Below are 12,834 nucleotides of genomic sequence, written 5' to 3'. Positions count from 1 at the left end.
CCTGGATCCTGGCTGCACTTCTGTCCCTGGGGAAGTGACAGGTCCCGTCGGCTTGCTTGTGGATTCAGTGCAGGGCCTCTTTACTCCTGGATGTGTTTGGAGTTTGCCTGTCGACATTTATTTTAGCTAAACGTGTTTGGAGTGAGTGGCATAGTAAGTGGTCTGGAGCCATTATCCTTCTGCGCGCAGACGGATGGCACCTCCCCGGATGGCTGAAACTGGCCGCAGAGGCTCTGGATCCCGCAGGGATGGTGGTGATTGATGCTAGGACAGGTCTGTGTTAGTATTTCAAAGGTGCTGCACAGAACCCGGGACCTGCGGAGCCCCATCCACGCCAGCCAGGGCTCAAGGACCGCTCTGCCTGGCAGGGTGCTGTGCCGGGGCAGCTGGGCGAAGACGCTCATGGCTGCAGCGGAGAAACGGCTCCTTCATCCCACCAGCTCCCAGGGGACACCGTCAGGCACCCTTTGGTGCTGGCAGCCCCTCTCTGCGCTGCTGATCCCAGCTGGGCGCAGCAGAGATGGGATTAATCTTCCTGCCCTGCGGAGTCAAGGGCTGGCTGATGTCCCTGGCACGTCTCCAGGTCGGCTCAGGGTGTGGAACGGGGACAGCCCAGGCAGGGCCTGTGGAGCCGGGGGATGGCTGGTGGCCAGGGTCTGTGTCCCCTCCTGCGGCGCCGGTGCGGGCTGTGTGGGAGGATTGCTCTGGAAGTCAGAGTCTTGGCCCCGCTTCCCTCTGGGGGGAAACAGAGTTTGTTTGATCTGCTGTGCCAGATCGCACCTCTGCAGCAGAAGAGCAGGAGATGGACTCTGACTCATTAATTCTTATGTAAAATTGTTGGTTTCCTCCAGTTGTCGGGTGAGCTAGCCAGGGAAGAAACAAGGTCTTTATCTCATTTTGCATGTCTAATTATCACTCTGGATATGAGTTGAGGCTTCCTGGTTATGGGAGGTGGGTTATACCGTACGTGATGGATATTTAGGTGTTATTTATTGCATCTTTTATGGCTAAGGCACATGCCAGAAAACTAAATAAAAGTCGTACTCGCTGTACTTGCTGTGGGCAGTGCTGTGCTTGGAGAGCAGGGAGTAATATCAGAGCTGGGGTGGGAGGCAGCGTTCCTAGGCTTGTCTCTGCAGGAAGGAGAGGATCAGGCTAAACCGGAATTCCAGATGTTTGTCCTTCATATTGAAGGAGAGTGGGAGGGAAGGGTGGAAAAGGGATAAGTGTGGGGGTTAAGAGAGGCTGCTGGAAAGTTGGACTCCTAGATATCCTATGAGTGACCTTGAGCAGGCTGCATTGCATCTTCACAGACTAGAAGTTAAGGCACAAAGCGGGGTTCATGTTCCCTACCTGCCTGTTGTTGCTTGTCTCTTAATGAGATGCCATGAGAGCAGGTGGGGAAGGATGGAGCCTTCATCACCTTCAGGATCGCTGGCTTTCAGCATCATCCAGCTGTCTCTGAGCTGAAGGTGCCTTGCTGCAATGCTCCTCATGCTGCTTGGTTTCCCCTTCCACTGGAGTGGAAAGGGCTGGTCCCAAACACGGGGCTCACGCCTGGGACCCGGCAGCCTGGATCTGCTGCTCCGCAGCCCTGTTGCTCCAGCTTGGAAGTGCCCAAGAGCCCGAGGCAGCCCCGTGGCCAGGAGCCTTCTGTGCTGGCACTGGAAAACTGAGAGCAGCAACATGCTTGGCTTGTCCAGAGCATGGCTTAAAATGGAGAACCAAAATGCACCTCTGGATGGGCACGGATCCTGCCTTCCTGTTGGACTCTGGCACTGATGCAGTTTTGCAGTGTTCAGGTAAATACTGGAACACAACGAATATAGCTCTTTGTCTGGTAGGGATGGATTAAGAGGTGAATTATACAATTGAGTGAGTGCATCTGGAGAGAAGCAGCATGAGATGCAAACTTTTAGTGGCTACCCCTCCTCTTTAATGATCATTGGGTGGGTGACAGTGCTGAGATGGCTGGGATAGAGAGGGTTGTGGCATGGTCCTTGGGGCACTTGCTCCATCTGCATGCATGCAGTCATGACGCAGGCTGTACCGCATACGGGGCAAGTGCAGGCAAATAACTCTGGGCCTGCGTGCGTGTGGGTGAGTTTCGGATCTCCTCACCCTTTGCCTCTGGGGGGCCTGGGCAAGAGCAAGTGGTTCTTGGCGTGGGGGTGATCTGCCTTGGCTCATACCTGCTGAAAGAGTTGTGTGATGGCAGGCAGGGGGAGGAGGAGGGAGGCAGGACAGACCCTTTCAAGGAAATGCAGCAATAGTATTTCTTGAACAGTTGTTTGCAAGGCAGGGAGCTAGTGTTGCTGCGGTGTAATCTGGACGTGCCTGGCAGGGATGCGCCATAACTTCACCGGAGACAGCAAAGCATAAATATGTCGACTCAAAGTAGCCTGCTGCTGAAGACGGATGAGGGGGATTCTCATGTTATCAGCAGAGCTGCAGCTCTGAGAAGATGCCAGGGAGAATGAAAAGCAACCATGGTAACTGCTCATTTTCTTCTAGTGAACACCCTTTCCAGGAGATCAGACGTGAACTGGGCTAGGGGGGAGCGTGTGCATCCCAGCTGCTCGCAGCAGCATTGCTATCTCCACTGTCTCGGCTCCTGCCCAAGTCCAGGCTGGGCTGGTGCAGAAGCTGCCTGGATTGCCTGCAAACTGTGGGCTTGTGGTCTCCTGACAAGGGAAGAGGAAGACATCAGGGCCTGGAGCTCCTCATCCTCCATCTGGATGGTTCCAGCTCCGTTTCTGCCCGCTGTGTCATGGGAGCAGAGGCTGTCTCTGACTTTGTGCGTACCTCTGGTGTTTGGGAATGTAATGGGTCTAGACTCAGATGCTGATGACTAGTAGTAAGCCTGGCTCTGGGTTATTCATGACATGGGTCTAGCCAAGATCATCCTGTGAGATTGTCTTTGCAGTGTATGGATGGATGCTCTGCAGAACAGAAGGGTTCCTGGACCAGAGTGTGGTACCTCTGGTCCTCAGCTGGTGGCACAGCAGCCCTAAGAGGTGCATGAGGCAGAGCGGAGCTGCTGGACGTAGCAGTGTGAGCTGTGAAATGCTCTCTCCTGGCCCCTTCAGTTTGGGCTGGTCTTGTGCCCTGGAGTCACCTCTGGAGCAAAACCTGCCTTTTAACTGCAATCTTTGCTGGGGGATCTTCTCCGTTATAAATTTCCAGCTCCTCTGCCAGCCTTGTCGGCTCTTGGCCCTGGTAGTATCTTGCAGCAGGGAGTTTCCCAGTTGGTTTGATCTTTCCTATGAGCAGCTCAGGGCTCTTCTGCCTGTCCTGCACCTCATCCCACCAGAGAGGTGACTGGTGTCAGTGCTTGACCTGCAGGGCAGGGATGCTCTAAGTCTGGTGCTGGAGGTGGAACTGGGTAGCCTGTCCTCGCAGGTCTTTGGCCACACTGTCTCCTTTCTCAGAGGCGTCTGTAGGTAGGATTAGGTTTCCCCTCCTTCCTCCCTTCTGTTGTCTCTGTAGATCTCAACCCCTTTGCTCTCGGGCCCGTTCTCATGTCCTGGGTCCTGCTTTTGTCAAATTGAACATGATGTCAAATTAAAGCCATCACAGGGACAGTTGGAGTGAAGCACCCAGTTTAATGAGGCAGCGTTGAAAATCAATAACTTAATTGCAGACATTTGATGGACTTTTATCCAATTTATAGTCCTCCTGCCCTGCTACGTGTAGAGCATGAGGACGTGATGCTGCGTCTGGCTCTGGGCAAGCAAAAAGCCTTTTCTCTTCCATGGCTGTCGTCCCTTTGCAGGTCTGTCTGCTGCATTGTGGGTCAGACCCTGGCTGGAGGTGACTGTGTGGTGGTGGTGATGGGAAAGGGGCAGCTGTGGTAGTGACATCTCATCCCCAGCTCCTTCCCAGACGCTCCAGCAGAAGTCTGCTGGGAGAAAAGCTCCCAGCTGTTCAGACCAGTGATGTCCTGCAGAGCAGCTCCTGCCTACACAGCAGCCCCGAGGTGGCCCAAGGCCTGATCCCTCCTGCTGCTCTGCAGGACAAAATTTGCAGCAGGATCTGGAGTCCTGGCTCTCAGGACTTTGTGGGGAGGCAATGCTGCATTTGCACCCTACTCTTTTCATTTCCATCAGCATGTGCGAGTGATCAGCGTTGGCCCCTGTTCTGCCAGCCCCCGGCCCTGAGGTTTGTGTTGCTCTTCTCGCCTCCTCCCTGACTTTTTGTTTTCCTCCTTGTCCCTGCTGCAGGCACCTCTGTGATGCAGGTGATGGCGTCTGATGCTGATGACCCCACGTACGGGAGCAGTGCCCGGGTAGTCTACAGCGTGCTGGAGGGCGAGCAGCACTTCACTGTGGACAGTAAAACAGGTGAGCAGCACCCAGCTGGGCTGGGACCCTCTCTGTGGGACATCAGGGGACCAGGTCGTGGCTGCGCGTCCTGCATCTGTCTGGTGCTGGGGTCCCCGTGCCACGGGCGTTGCTGGGTGTTGGAGAGGAGGATGCTGCCCGGCTCCCTGCAGTGCTCGCAGCACCGTGGAGCAAGACCTGCAGCTGCCAGCCCAGCGTGCCCTGCCTGCGCCTGCACCGGCCGCAGCTCCTCTGTGCGCTCTGTGCCCAGCGCACGAGTGCGCCCGCAGGCACGTCAAATCTCAGTGTGAAAGGTTTAAGCACTACCAGAGGGGCCTTACCAAAGGCTGCATTGTTATCACCGGGGCTTTGATTAAAGGTAACACTTTAAATTAAGGATCGGTTTATAAATGTTCTATTAATATTTAATGAAAGAACAGTAGAAGCTGCTCCATTCCTTAATAACTTATAATAGACCCTGTTGTAAAATGCCTCTGTAATAAATCCCTAGCAGATGATGCTCTGACATACTGGTTAGAGTAGACCATAACCAGGAGATGTTGGGGTATATATTCTCCTTGCCTCCCAGGAGTGTGACTCTCATTACCCTTAATGGGAGCCTTGCAAGCTTTCTAAGGAAGGAAGACACTCAAATGCTAATAAGAGGTATTTAAGGCACAAAGCATGCAGTAAAGTACCCACAGCGTAATGAAAAATTGTCACAGGACAAGCGCGCTGGGTAGCTGCGGCTCTCCTTGGAAAGCTGGACAGCAAAGTCCCCACCACCACCACCCTGCTGCTGAACCGCAGTGACACAGGCTGAGACCAGCCCCGGGCTCAAGTGCCCAGTCTCTGTCACACTCACTTTCTAAGGCTGTTTTTACGCAAGTCTGAGTAGATATTTGTTCGGAGGCTCTGGCATAAGGAGAGTGTAAGGAGTGCCTGAGCCTCAGCAGCTACCTAAAACCATGTCCCTCCTGAGAACCGGTCTGGTGTGCATGGGCAAGCCAGTCACAGCCCCGACTGTGCCACCAGCCCCGGGTACCATTGGAGGAAAGCTCAAATTTGGTAGCTCCCAAGCACACCTGACGGCAGAGCTGTGGTACGTGGTGGAAAATGCTGTTGTGGGGAGAGTGCACAAGAAGCAGGTTGGGGCTGTGCCCACTCCTGGCCCAGGAGCTGCTGCATCAGGGCTCTCTTCTCTCACAGATTTGCTGTGTTTTATTGGGAGGAGGGAGATGAGGGGGAAGATGGATGAACAACGGGCTAAATACTGAAAAATCAGGTGCGTGTGAGATCCTGTTAATCTGAGTCAGCTTTGTGGGAGTGGAAGCCTGGCTGCTGGAATGAAGAGGGACCACTGGGAGCAAAATGCACAAGCCAGGACACGCAGAGGCTCAGCTTCCTGCAACAACATTAATGCTCTGTATTAAGGCATAAACTAAAATGTGCCCTGTGGGACTGTGGTGAGAATTAATGTCACTCTGGGAATCCAAGCTTCTTGATTCCTTGACTTTTTGTGTTTTAATTCTCAAGCTGGTTGTTTCATACGCTACGGTGCTGGGGGGGGGGGGGGGGGGTTGATTTACTGTTCTACTTGTTTGTGATTCATAAAAGCAAAACTGCTGACAGTCTGCAGAAGAATCCTCAGGCCCCTCTTGAGCATGTCTGTTTCCAGAATATCTGCCCGCTCACTCAAGCAGGTGCCGGGGCTGACTCTTCGGTGATGTCTGAGCTGGGAATGGTCTTTTGTAGCTGCCTTGCCTGGACTTCAGGAATGCGATGTGCAGCTCTGCCCCGTCGGCTGCTTCAGACGCGGTCACAGCCTGTCCTGCACCCCCTGTGGCCTCGTGCCTGGCGTGAGCTGCGTGTCCCTGTCCCTGCATGCCCGGACGCGTGGCTGGGGGCAGCAGGTGCAGGACTGGCAGTGCTGAGGGGGGGGATGGCCTGTCTCTTTGGTATCTGCCAGGAGCCAACGCATTCGCCCAAGCAAATCCCACCCCACTCCCACTCTGAACTTGGATAGGTTTCTCATGCTCCGCACGGGAATCTTAGTCTGACTGCCTTGGGTGGCCCAGCTTCTGCCCTGAGCATAAGATTTAATTATCCATAGCAGCAGCATAACTCTCAGAGCCACCATTGTTATTAATGGCCATAAAAAGAACCATAAAACCCTGGCATGATACATTTCTTATAATATATGGTAATGAAGAACAATTTGTTTTCCCTTTTTGGTTTTGACCTCCTCCTTCACCTTTTCTTGCAGGTCCATACACGCACGTGCTCCCTTGCACACTACCGAAGCCCATGACTCCTCCCAGCGCGGGTTCTCTCTTCCCTACCTTTACAACCAGCTCTTTTGGCACTGTCCTTCATAGTATAGGTGCCGCATGTACAAGTGTGCTTTGCACACTTGTTTTCTCTCTGTTCTTGGATGTTGCTAGCTGTAGTATTCAGCTGGGATTTTGGATTTGATGGACCCTTCAGAGGCAGACCCAAACCGTCTGTATGCCATGCTATGCCAAGTCTTACCACTCAATACGACCTGAATTCCCAGTGTCTCAGACGTATTTTTGGAGGGGGACAAGCAACTAAATGGCCCCACTGGAACAGTGGGAGCTGCAGCGCGGCATTTATTTACAAACCTTATGAAGAACGACTGAGGGAGCTGGGGTTGTTTAGCCTGGAAAAGAGGAGGCTGAGGGGAGACCTTATCACCCTCTACAACTACCTGAAAGCAGGTTGTAGAGAGATGGGGGCTGACCTCTTCTCCCTGGTGACAAGTGATAGGACGAGAGGGAACGGGTTCAAGTTACGTCAGGGGAGGTTTAGATTAGATATTAGGAGACATTTTTTCACTGAAAGGGTTATTAAACATTGGAATAGGCTGCCCAGGGAGGTGGTGGATTCACCATCTCTGGAGGTGTTTAAAAAAAGGGTAGATGGGGCACTGAGGGACATGGTTTAGAAGTGGCTCTTGTCAGGGTAGGCTAAAGGTTGGACTCGATGATCTTAAAGGTCCCTTCCAACCTCAACAATTCTATGATTCTATGATTTGCTGTTGTCCACAAAGTTATTGGAGAATTACTCCTGTTCCCACAATGTTGAATGATGGTGAAGAAAAAGCACAGCTGATGCATATGAGCTCTTCTTTCTTTCGTATATACCAGCCACTATCTCTTGCTTTGAGAGCTAAGTTTCAGAGACTGAAACTGTCTGTTGGTTTGTGTTGTGTACCTCAAATGAGGTCCCAGAACTTACCCCGCACACGTGGAAGGTTTAGGCCGGCTTTTTTTGGTGTATGAGTTGGGGAGCTTTGTATACACAGACTTTGGAGGTGTGATTCTCTGTGCCAGCTATGATAATATCCCCTAGGCTCCTTGCAAGAGCCTGCAGGCAATAGTCATATTTAGGCTTTGTGCTGCCTTCCTCCTTTGTTCTCCGTTGCAGACAGGGTGCAGCTGACCTTTGGCTGCTCTTTGTAAGGGGCGAGCTGCGTGGCACCGCGTCGCGGCTGCCCTGCTCCTGCCGGAGGAGGCTGTGCTTCCAGGGTGGTCAGCACCTACATGTGCTCTGCTGCTTCCATTGGGAAACAGCCGCTTCTGCCGTCGGGGTGAGCAAGCTTCAGTCCGACTGCAGAGCGCCCCTCTGCCCCTGCAGCAGGGGCTGGCTGGTGGCTGTGGGGGCCACCAGCCCCAGCTTTGCCCAACCAGGACATGGGTCAGGAGGTTTAGTGCTAGTTCCTATTCTAGCTCTAGGAGGGGAGAGGAGGAAGCTCATCCTCACCAAGATCCTTCTAACTTACCCTTTTCAAATGCTGAGATGAGCACGGGGAGTATGTGACTCCCAGTGCATTTGCATGAGAGGGGAATTCAGTGTGCATTTAAATTCGCAGGCCAAATTTTCATGTTGCTTTTTATCATCCTGCGCTCCCTGCACCTTCGCAGATAACTCACCTTTATGGGTGAAGCTTTTCTTCGGCGGGCAGCTGTGCCTGCCTGTTCATGTCCGTTCCCGTGTTCTTTGCAATGCCCTTTCTTATCTCTGGCCAGCATGGCCGGAGGCTCGCTGCTGCCTACGATCCCTGCCTGCAGCCTCAAGAGGAAAACCTGAAAATACTCGACACCCAGAAGGGAAAGGGAAGCATAACCTGGTGTCCGCAGCTCCAGCAGTCTTGTGCATCCCTCTGCAGGGATATTGACTGCTACGGAACAATCACAGCAGGTAACATCGTAGGCCTCATGATATTTGGTGCTTCCCTAAAAGCCCAGCTGGTCAGTTCAGGAGAGCTCAAAAGGAATCCTGAGAAACCTTTTTAGTGAAAGGAAGAGGTTGTTCTTAAAGTCTGTCATTCTGCTGTATGCAGGGAAAAGGCAGAAGGATTCAGAAGGCTAATTGAAATGCAGTCTGGCATTTATGATTACTTTAGAAGTCAGGAGCTGTTTTGAGCTCATCTCCTGGTTTGGAGACGTAGCTGGTGAGGGCTTAGGTGTCCTTGTGCCAGGGAGAAAGAAATACTGACCTGCTGTGCCAGGGAGAGCAGGACAAGAAATACTGGCCTGCTGGGATGAAGTTGGTGGTTATTTGTGTGCAGTCATTAGTTGTTTCATCCTTACCTGTCAGCCTTGCCCTGTTTGCAGCTCAACCACAGCCCTAGTCCCGGGGTAGCAGGGGTAGACTGGGAGAGGAGTTGTTGCTGGGAATGTGCTGCGTGCTGAATCGGGCTGTTGAACTGTTGGATCTGTGTGATGCGGTGGTGGGAGGCAGAACATGTTTCTCCGCAGCTCTTGCCAGTTTGTTAAAAATGCTCCTCAGTGCCTGGGAACAGAGATATCCGTGTGTGCTTGTTCTTGTGTGTGCGTGGGTTTATGCAGGTCTGTGCCCCGTCCCAGAAGCTCTTTGCCAGAGCTGTGTACAGGGACGAGGGACTCTGAGCATGGGTGCTGAGAGTCTGCAGAGAAGCCGTGCTTATTTAAGGTGATTGCTCTTATTAGGAAGACTGAATATCAACAGTCCTTTTCAGACACTGGTGCAGGAACTTTGGTTGGTCTGGGGCCCAATTGCATGTTTGGTCATCTTGAAGAAATTAGGGTATATCTACTAGTGTGCAGTGGGAATTAATATTAAATGCTGAGGGATTTAGCTGCTAAAAGAAGGGACAAAGGAAGGGTAAGCATGCTGGCCCATCTATCAGAGCTCACTGCCTACCTCCAGGGCACTGCTGCCTCTGCGCTGGCGTGGGCAAGGCTGATTCCAGCCAGGAGCGAGCCCCTGCTGGATGCTCCTCTCTGAGCATGGCAGCAGCTCTGTCTCTGCGGGTGCTGCCCTGGGATCATGCTGGTTTGAAAAGGACTTGGCCACCCGCTATGAAAGGTACCACGTTAAAAATCTGTTGGCTGCAGCATCCCTCAGCCACAATAGTTGTGTGACTCTGCATCCTTCTAATTAACTTGAGCTTGGTTATGCTGATGCAACCATAATGTTTCCTTTTCTGGATCTCAGGTCTGTACCTTATTTGCTGAAGAGCCGTGAACCTCCTGAACCCTGTGCCTAGCACCTTGCTCAGCTTCTGCCTCCCAAATTGTCCTGAGCTGAAGGACAGGAAGGGGGGCTGTGCATGTAGGAGAGATGAAGTGCTGGTTCCTGGGGCTAAGACCCCACCTGCAGTGGGCTGACCTCCTCCGGGATGTGTGACTCAAGCAGCACTTGTGTCTTGGCAGATATATTGGTATTTCTATGACCCTGCAGGCAGGTGTGGGCACAGGTGAGGAATCTGCAGTCTAGTTGGCAGATGCCTTGCCACCCCTGGGCTGAGGCAAGATCTATTTGCTTTAACTGACCAAGCTGCTGGAAAGGAGTGAATCTGTTTTATCCAGCTAAATAGAAGGGGATAGAGAAGATGGATACAGACTCCTTTCAGGTGTGCACAGTAAAAAGACACAAATGGGAGAAAAAGAAAACTTGTCGCCATGAAGGTGGCATTTCCATCCTTGGAGGTACTCAAAATCTGAGTGGATGTGGCCCTGAGTAATCTCATTTGCCTTTGAAGACTGCTGGCTTTGAGCTCTAGTTGGACCAGGGACCTGCTGAGGATACATCCATGTACATAACTCCATGACTTGCTGGCTTTGCACTTCGTGGCAGGGAGCGAGTTGCTCCTGACTCCCCTCAGCTGGAAGGTGCCTTTTCCAGAGGGTCTCTGAGGACGTGGATACTGAGCTAGAAGTACCTAAGAGCAGAGCAAAGCCCGTAATGATGGGGTTCCTGGAAGGCAGTTACCTGTTGAATGCTTTGTCCTGCTTTCCTTTTATTGCCCAAAGAGTGTCTGCTGTTTGAGCAGATTTGATGATATTTATGTGATGCTGTAAGTGTCGCCTTGCCTGGTAATTATACTGATTAATCTGGATCATGCTGGAAAGCCACATGTGCCTTGTACCAGAGGGTATGCCACCATGCGTCTGCATTATTCAACTATAACAGATGCTGACAAGAACTCAGGAGATGAGTCTGAGCTGGAGGTGGTTCTTGCTTTGTTAGCAGTGTCTGGGAAGGACAAAGTTTGGCACTTTTACTGGCTGGAAAGATCAACCTTGGGAGATGATAGTGAGGATTTTTCCATGTTCTACATGCAGCAGCAGAGATCTCTGCACCCTGAGAACAGCCCTGCCGCCATCACCTGCTGCTGCATTGCAGAGTCCGTGGGGGACAGGTTTTGGGAGCAGAGGCTGTCCCGGCTCCAGGAGATGGGACCATGCAAGTTTGCTGCTGGTGGGTGTTTATGGCAGCACTCAAAGTGCCACATTGAAGGAACTGGTGTGGAGTATGTTTGCAGACCCTGATTTGTCAAGGATAAGAAAATGGTACGCGGTACCTCAGCCTAAAAGGCAAAACCAGCCTGACATTTGGGGTAGGAGCTCGGTGTGGCCCGTGCAGCTCCAGGGGGAGCAGCTTTCTCGGTGACAGTCCTGCTGGGGCTCTTGGAAGGGCAGTTCGTCTGCATCAGACTCCCACTTTTCCAGGATGGACGGGACAAGCAGCAATGCGTCTTGGCAGGAGGTGGTTTCTGCTCACAGTCTGCTCCCCCGTCAAAGATGAGGATTTTGTCTTCCTTGTGCCACTAGAAGAATCGGAGCCGGCTGGGGCCGTTTGTCTGCCCTGCACGTGCCAAATGGCCTGGACTTGCTCCCTGCTGGGATGGGTGACCTTGGAGTTGTTCTGGGAAGCGCCTGAGCACTTTCCTCCCATCTTGCATGGCGTATTATGAGCTATATCATTACGAGCAGCTCAGTTAAGTCATTACAGCTTTGGTGAATGCATGAGCTTTTTTCCCTCTCATCCCAATTCATCACTATTGTGCTGACATGAATCATTTTCATTATAAAATGCTTCAGACCCTGTTAATTAACAGAATTGCTTAAATTTCAATGAGATAGTGCTTGCCCAGAAATAGCGGTTTTGTATTCATAGTGGAGAGGCAGGAGAGGGCTAGAAGCATGGCCGGCGGAGGCCAGTCCCGTGCAGCCCTTTGGAAACGGTGCCTGTGCAAGGCCAGTCCTGCCTGCTCTCGGATGGGAAGCTGGGACGTGTGCCTGGAGATGCATTCATTGCTCCCTGTCGGTGTTCCTCAGCCCCTTTGGATGAGGTGGGGTGGGACTCCTGGTCTAATAGCTTCCTCTGAACAGACCCAGGATGAACGAGGATGCCAGTGCAGACCCTGGGCACCATCAATGGGTCTTCCCGCGGAGGGGTCGGGATGCTCCCTGGCAGAAATTCTGCAGTGCTCTGTGCTGCATCTCACCTGCATGCTAGCCAGGAGCGTGGACCTCGGTGATGGAGCGACAGAAGGGCTAAGAGTTACCCACGTGCAAACAGGCAGATGCTGGAAGTGTTTGAGAGATGGTGGGTGAGACAGAGCCTCCTCTTGATTGATGGGGCTGAAGGCAGTGGGAGTCCAGGTAATCACAGAACCGAAATGACAGAGGGACAAGAGAAGCTGTGTGAAATTGTGCCTGTCCACAAGAGCTGTGGAGCAGCAAGGATCTGAAACAGCGGTTATGTCTTTGTAATAAATCCTAACGGTGATAATCATTGGAATAATTGCTCTTTTCAGAAAGCAAGGAGAGATAAATGTCTCCAGAACAGTGTTGCCAGCTCCTGCTGCACCTGTAATGTCATGCAAAGGTTGGCGGGGCGGGGGGGGGGGGTGGTGTATTTCATCCTCCCAGCTCAGCGGTGTTTCTGACTGCCTTTGGGCCACAGCACCAGTGGCTCCTTGGTGTGAGCCATCCACCCACGGCCTCTGTCAGAAAGGTGGAAGCTGTGGCAACCCACTGGCTGTGGAGGACTGATGCTTGGAAGCCTTGGGGTATGTCCCTGGACCCACACCTTGTCTCCTTGCAGCCTGCTGGCACCCAGATGTCCCCTCCACTGTCCTCAGGTTGTGCCGAAGCCTTCCCAGAAGTGTCTGCCTGGAGCCTGGACGGCTGCTATGCTCTGCCATTGCTGGCTTGGC

General features: G+C 52.6%; 1 protein-coding gene across 4 annotated transcripts in view; it reads left to right on the top strand.

The window, feature by feature from the left end:
• CDH22 (cadherin 22) overlaps window positions 1–12,834 on the top strand; it is an 88,675-nt gene that overhangs the window by 40,657 nt on the left and 35,184 nt on the right. For 3 of the 4 annotated variants that reach the window (XM_074604936.1, XM_074604937.1, XM_074604938.1), the window contains exon 4: window positions 4,224–4,343. In XM_074604936.1, coding sequence (XP_074461037.1) covers window positions 4,224–4,343 — 120 coding nt within the window. Of the gene's footprint in view, window positions 1–1,135; window positions 1,803–4,223; window positions 4,344–12,834 lie in introns of those variants that run through there. The other variant, XM_074604939.1, reaches the window with a different exon arrangement.

Source organism: Larus michahellis, chromosome 12 (genome assembly GCF_964199755.1).
Source record: "Larus michahellis chromosome 12, bLarMic1.1, whole genome shotgun sequence".
NCBI classification, from domain to species: domain Eukaryota; kingdom Metazoa; phylum Chordata; class Aves; order Charadriiformes; family Laridae; genus Larus; species Larus michahellis.
Note: the sequence above shows the minus strand (reverse complement) of the source record. Positions and strands in the feature narration are given on the sequence as shown.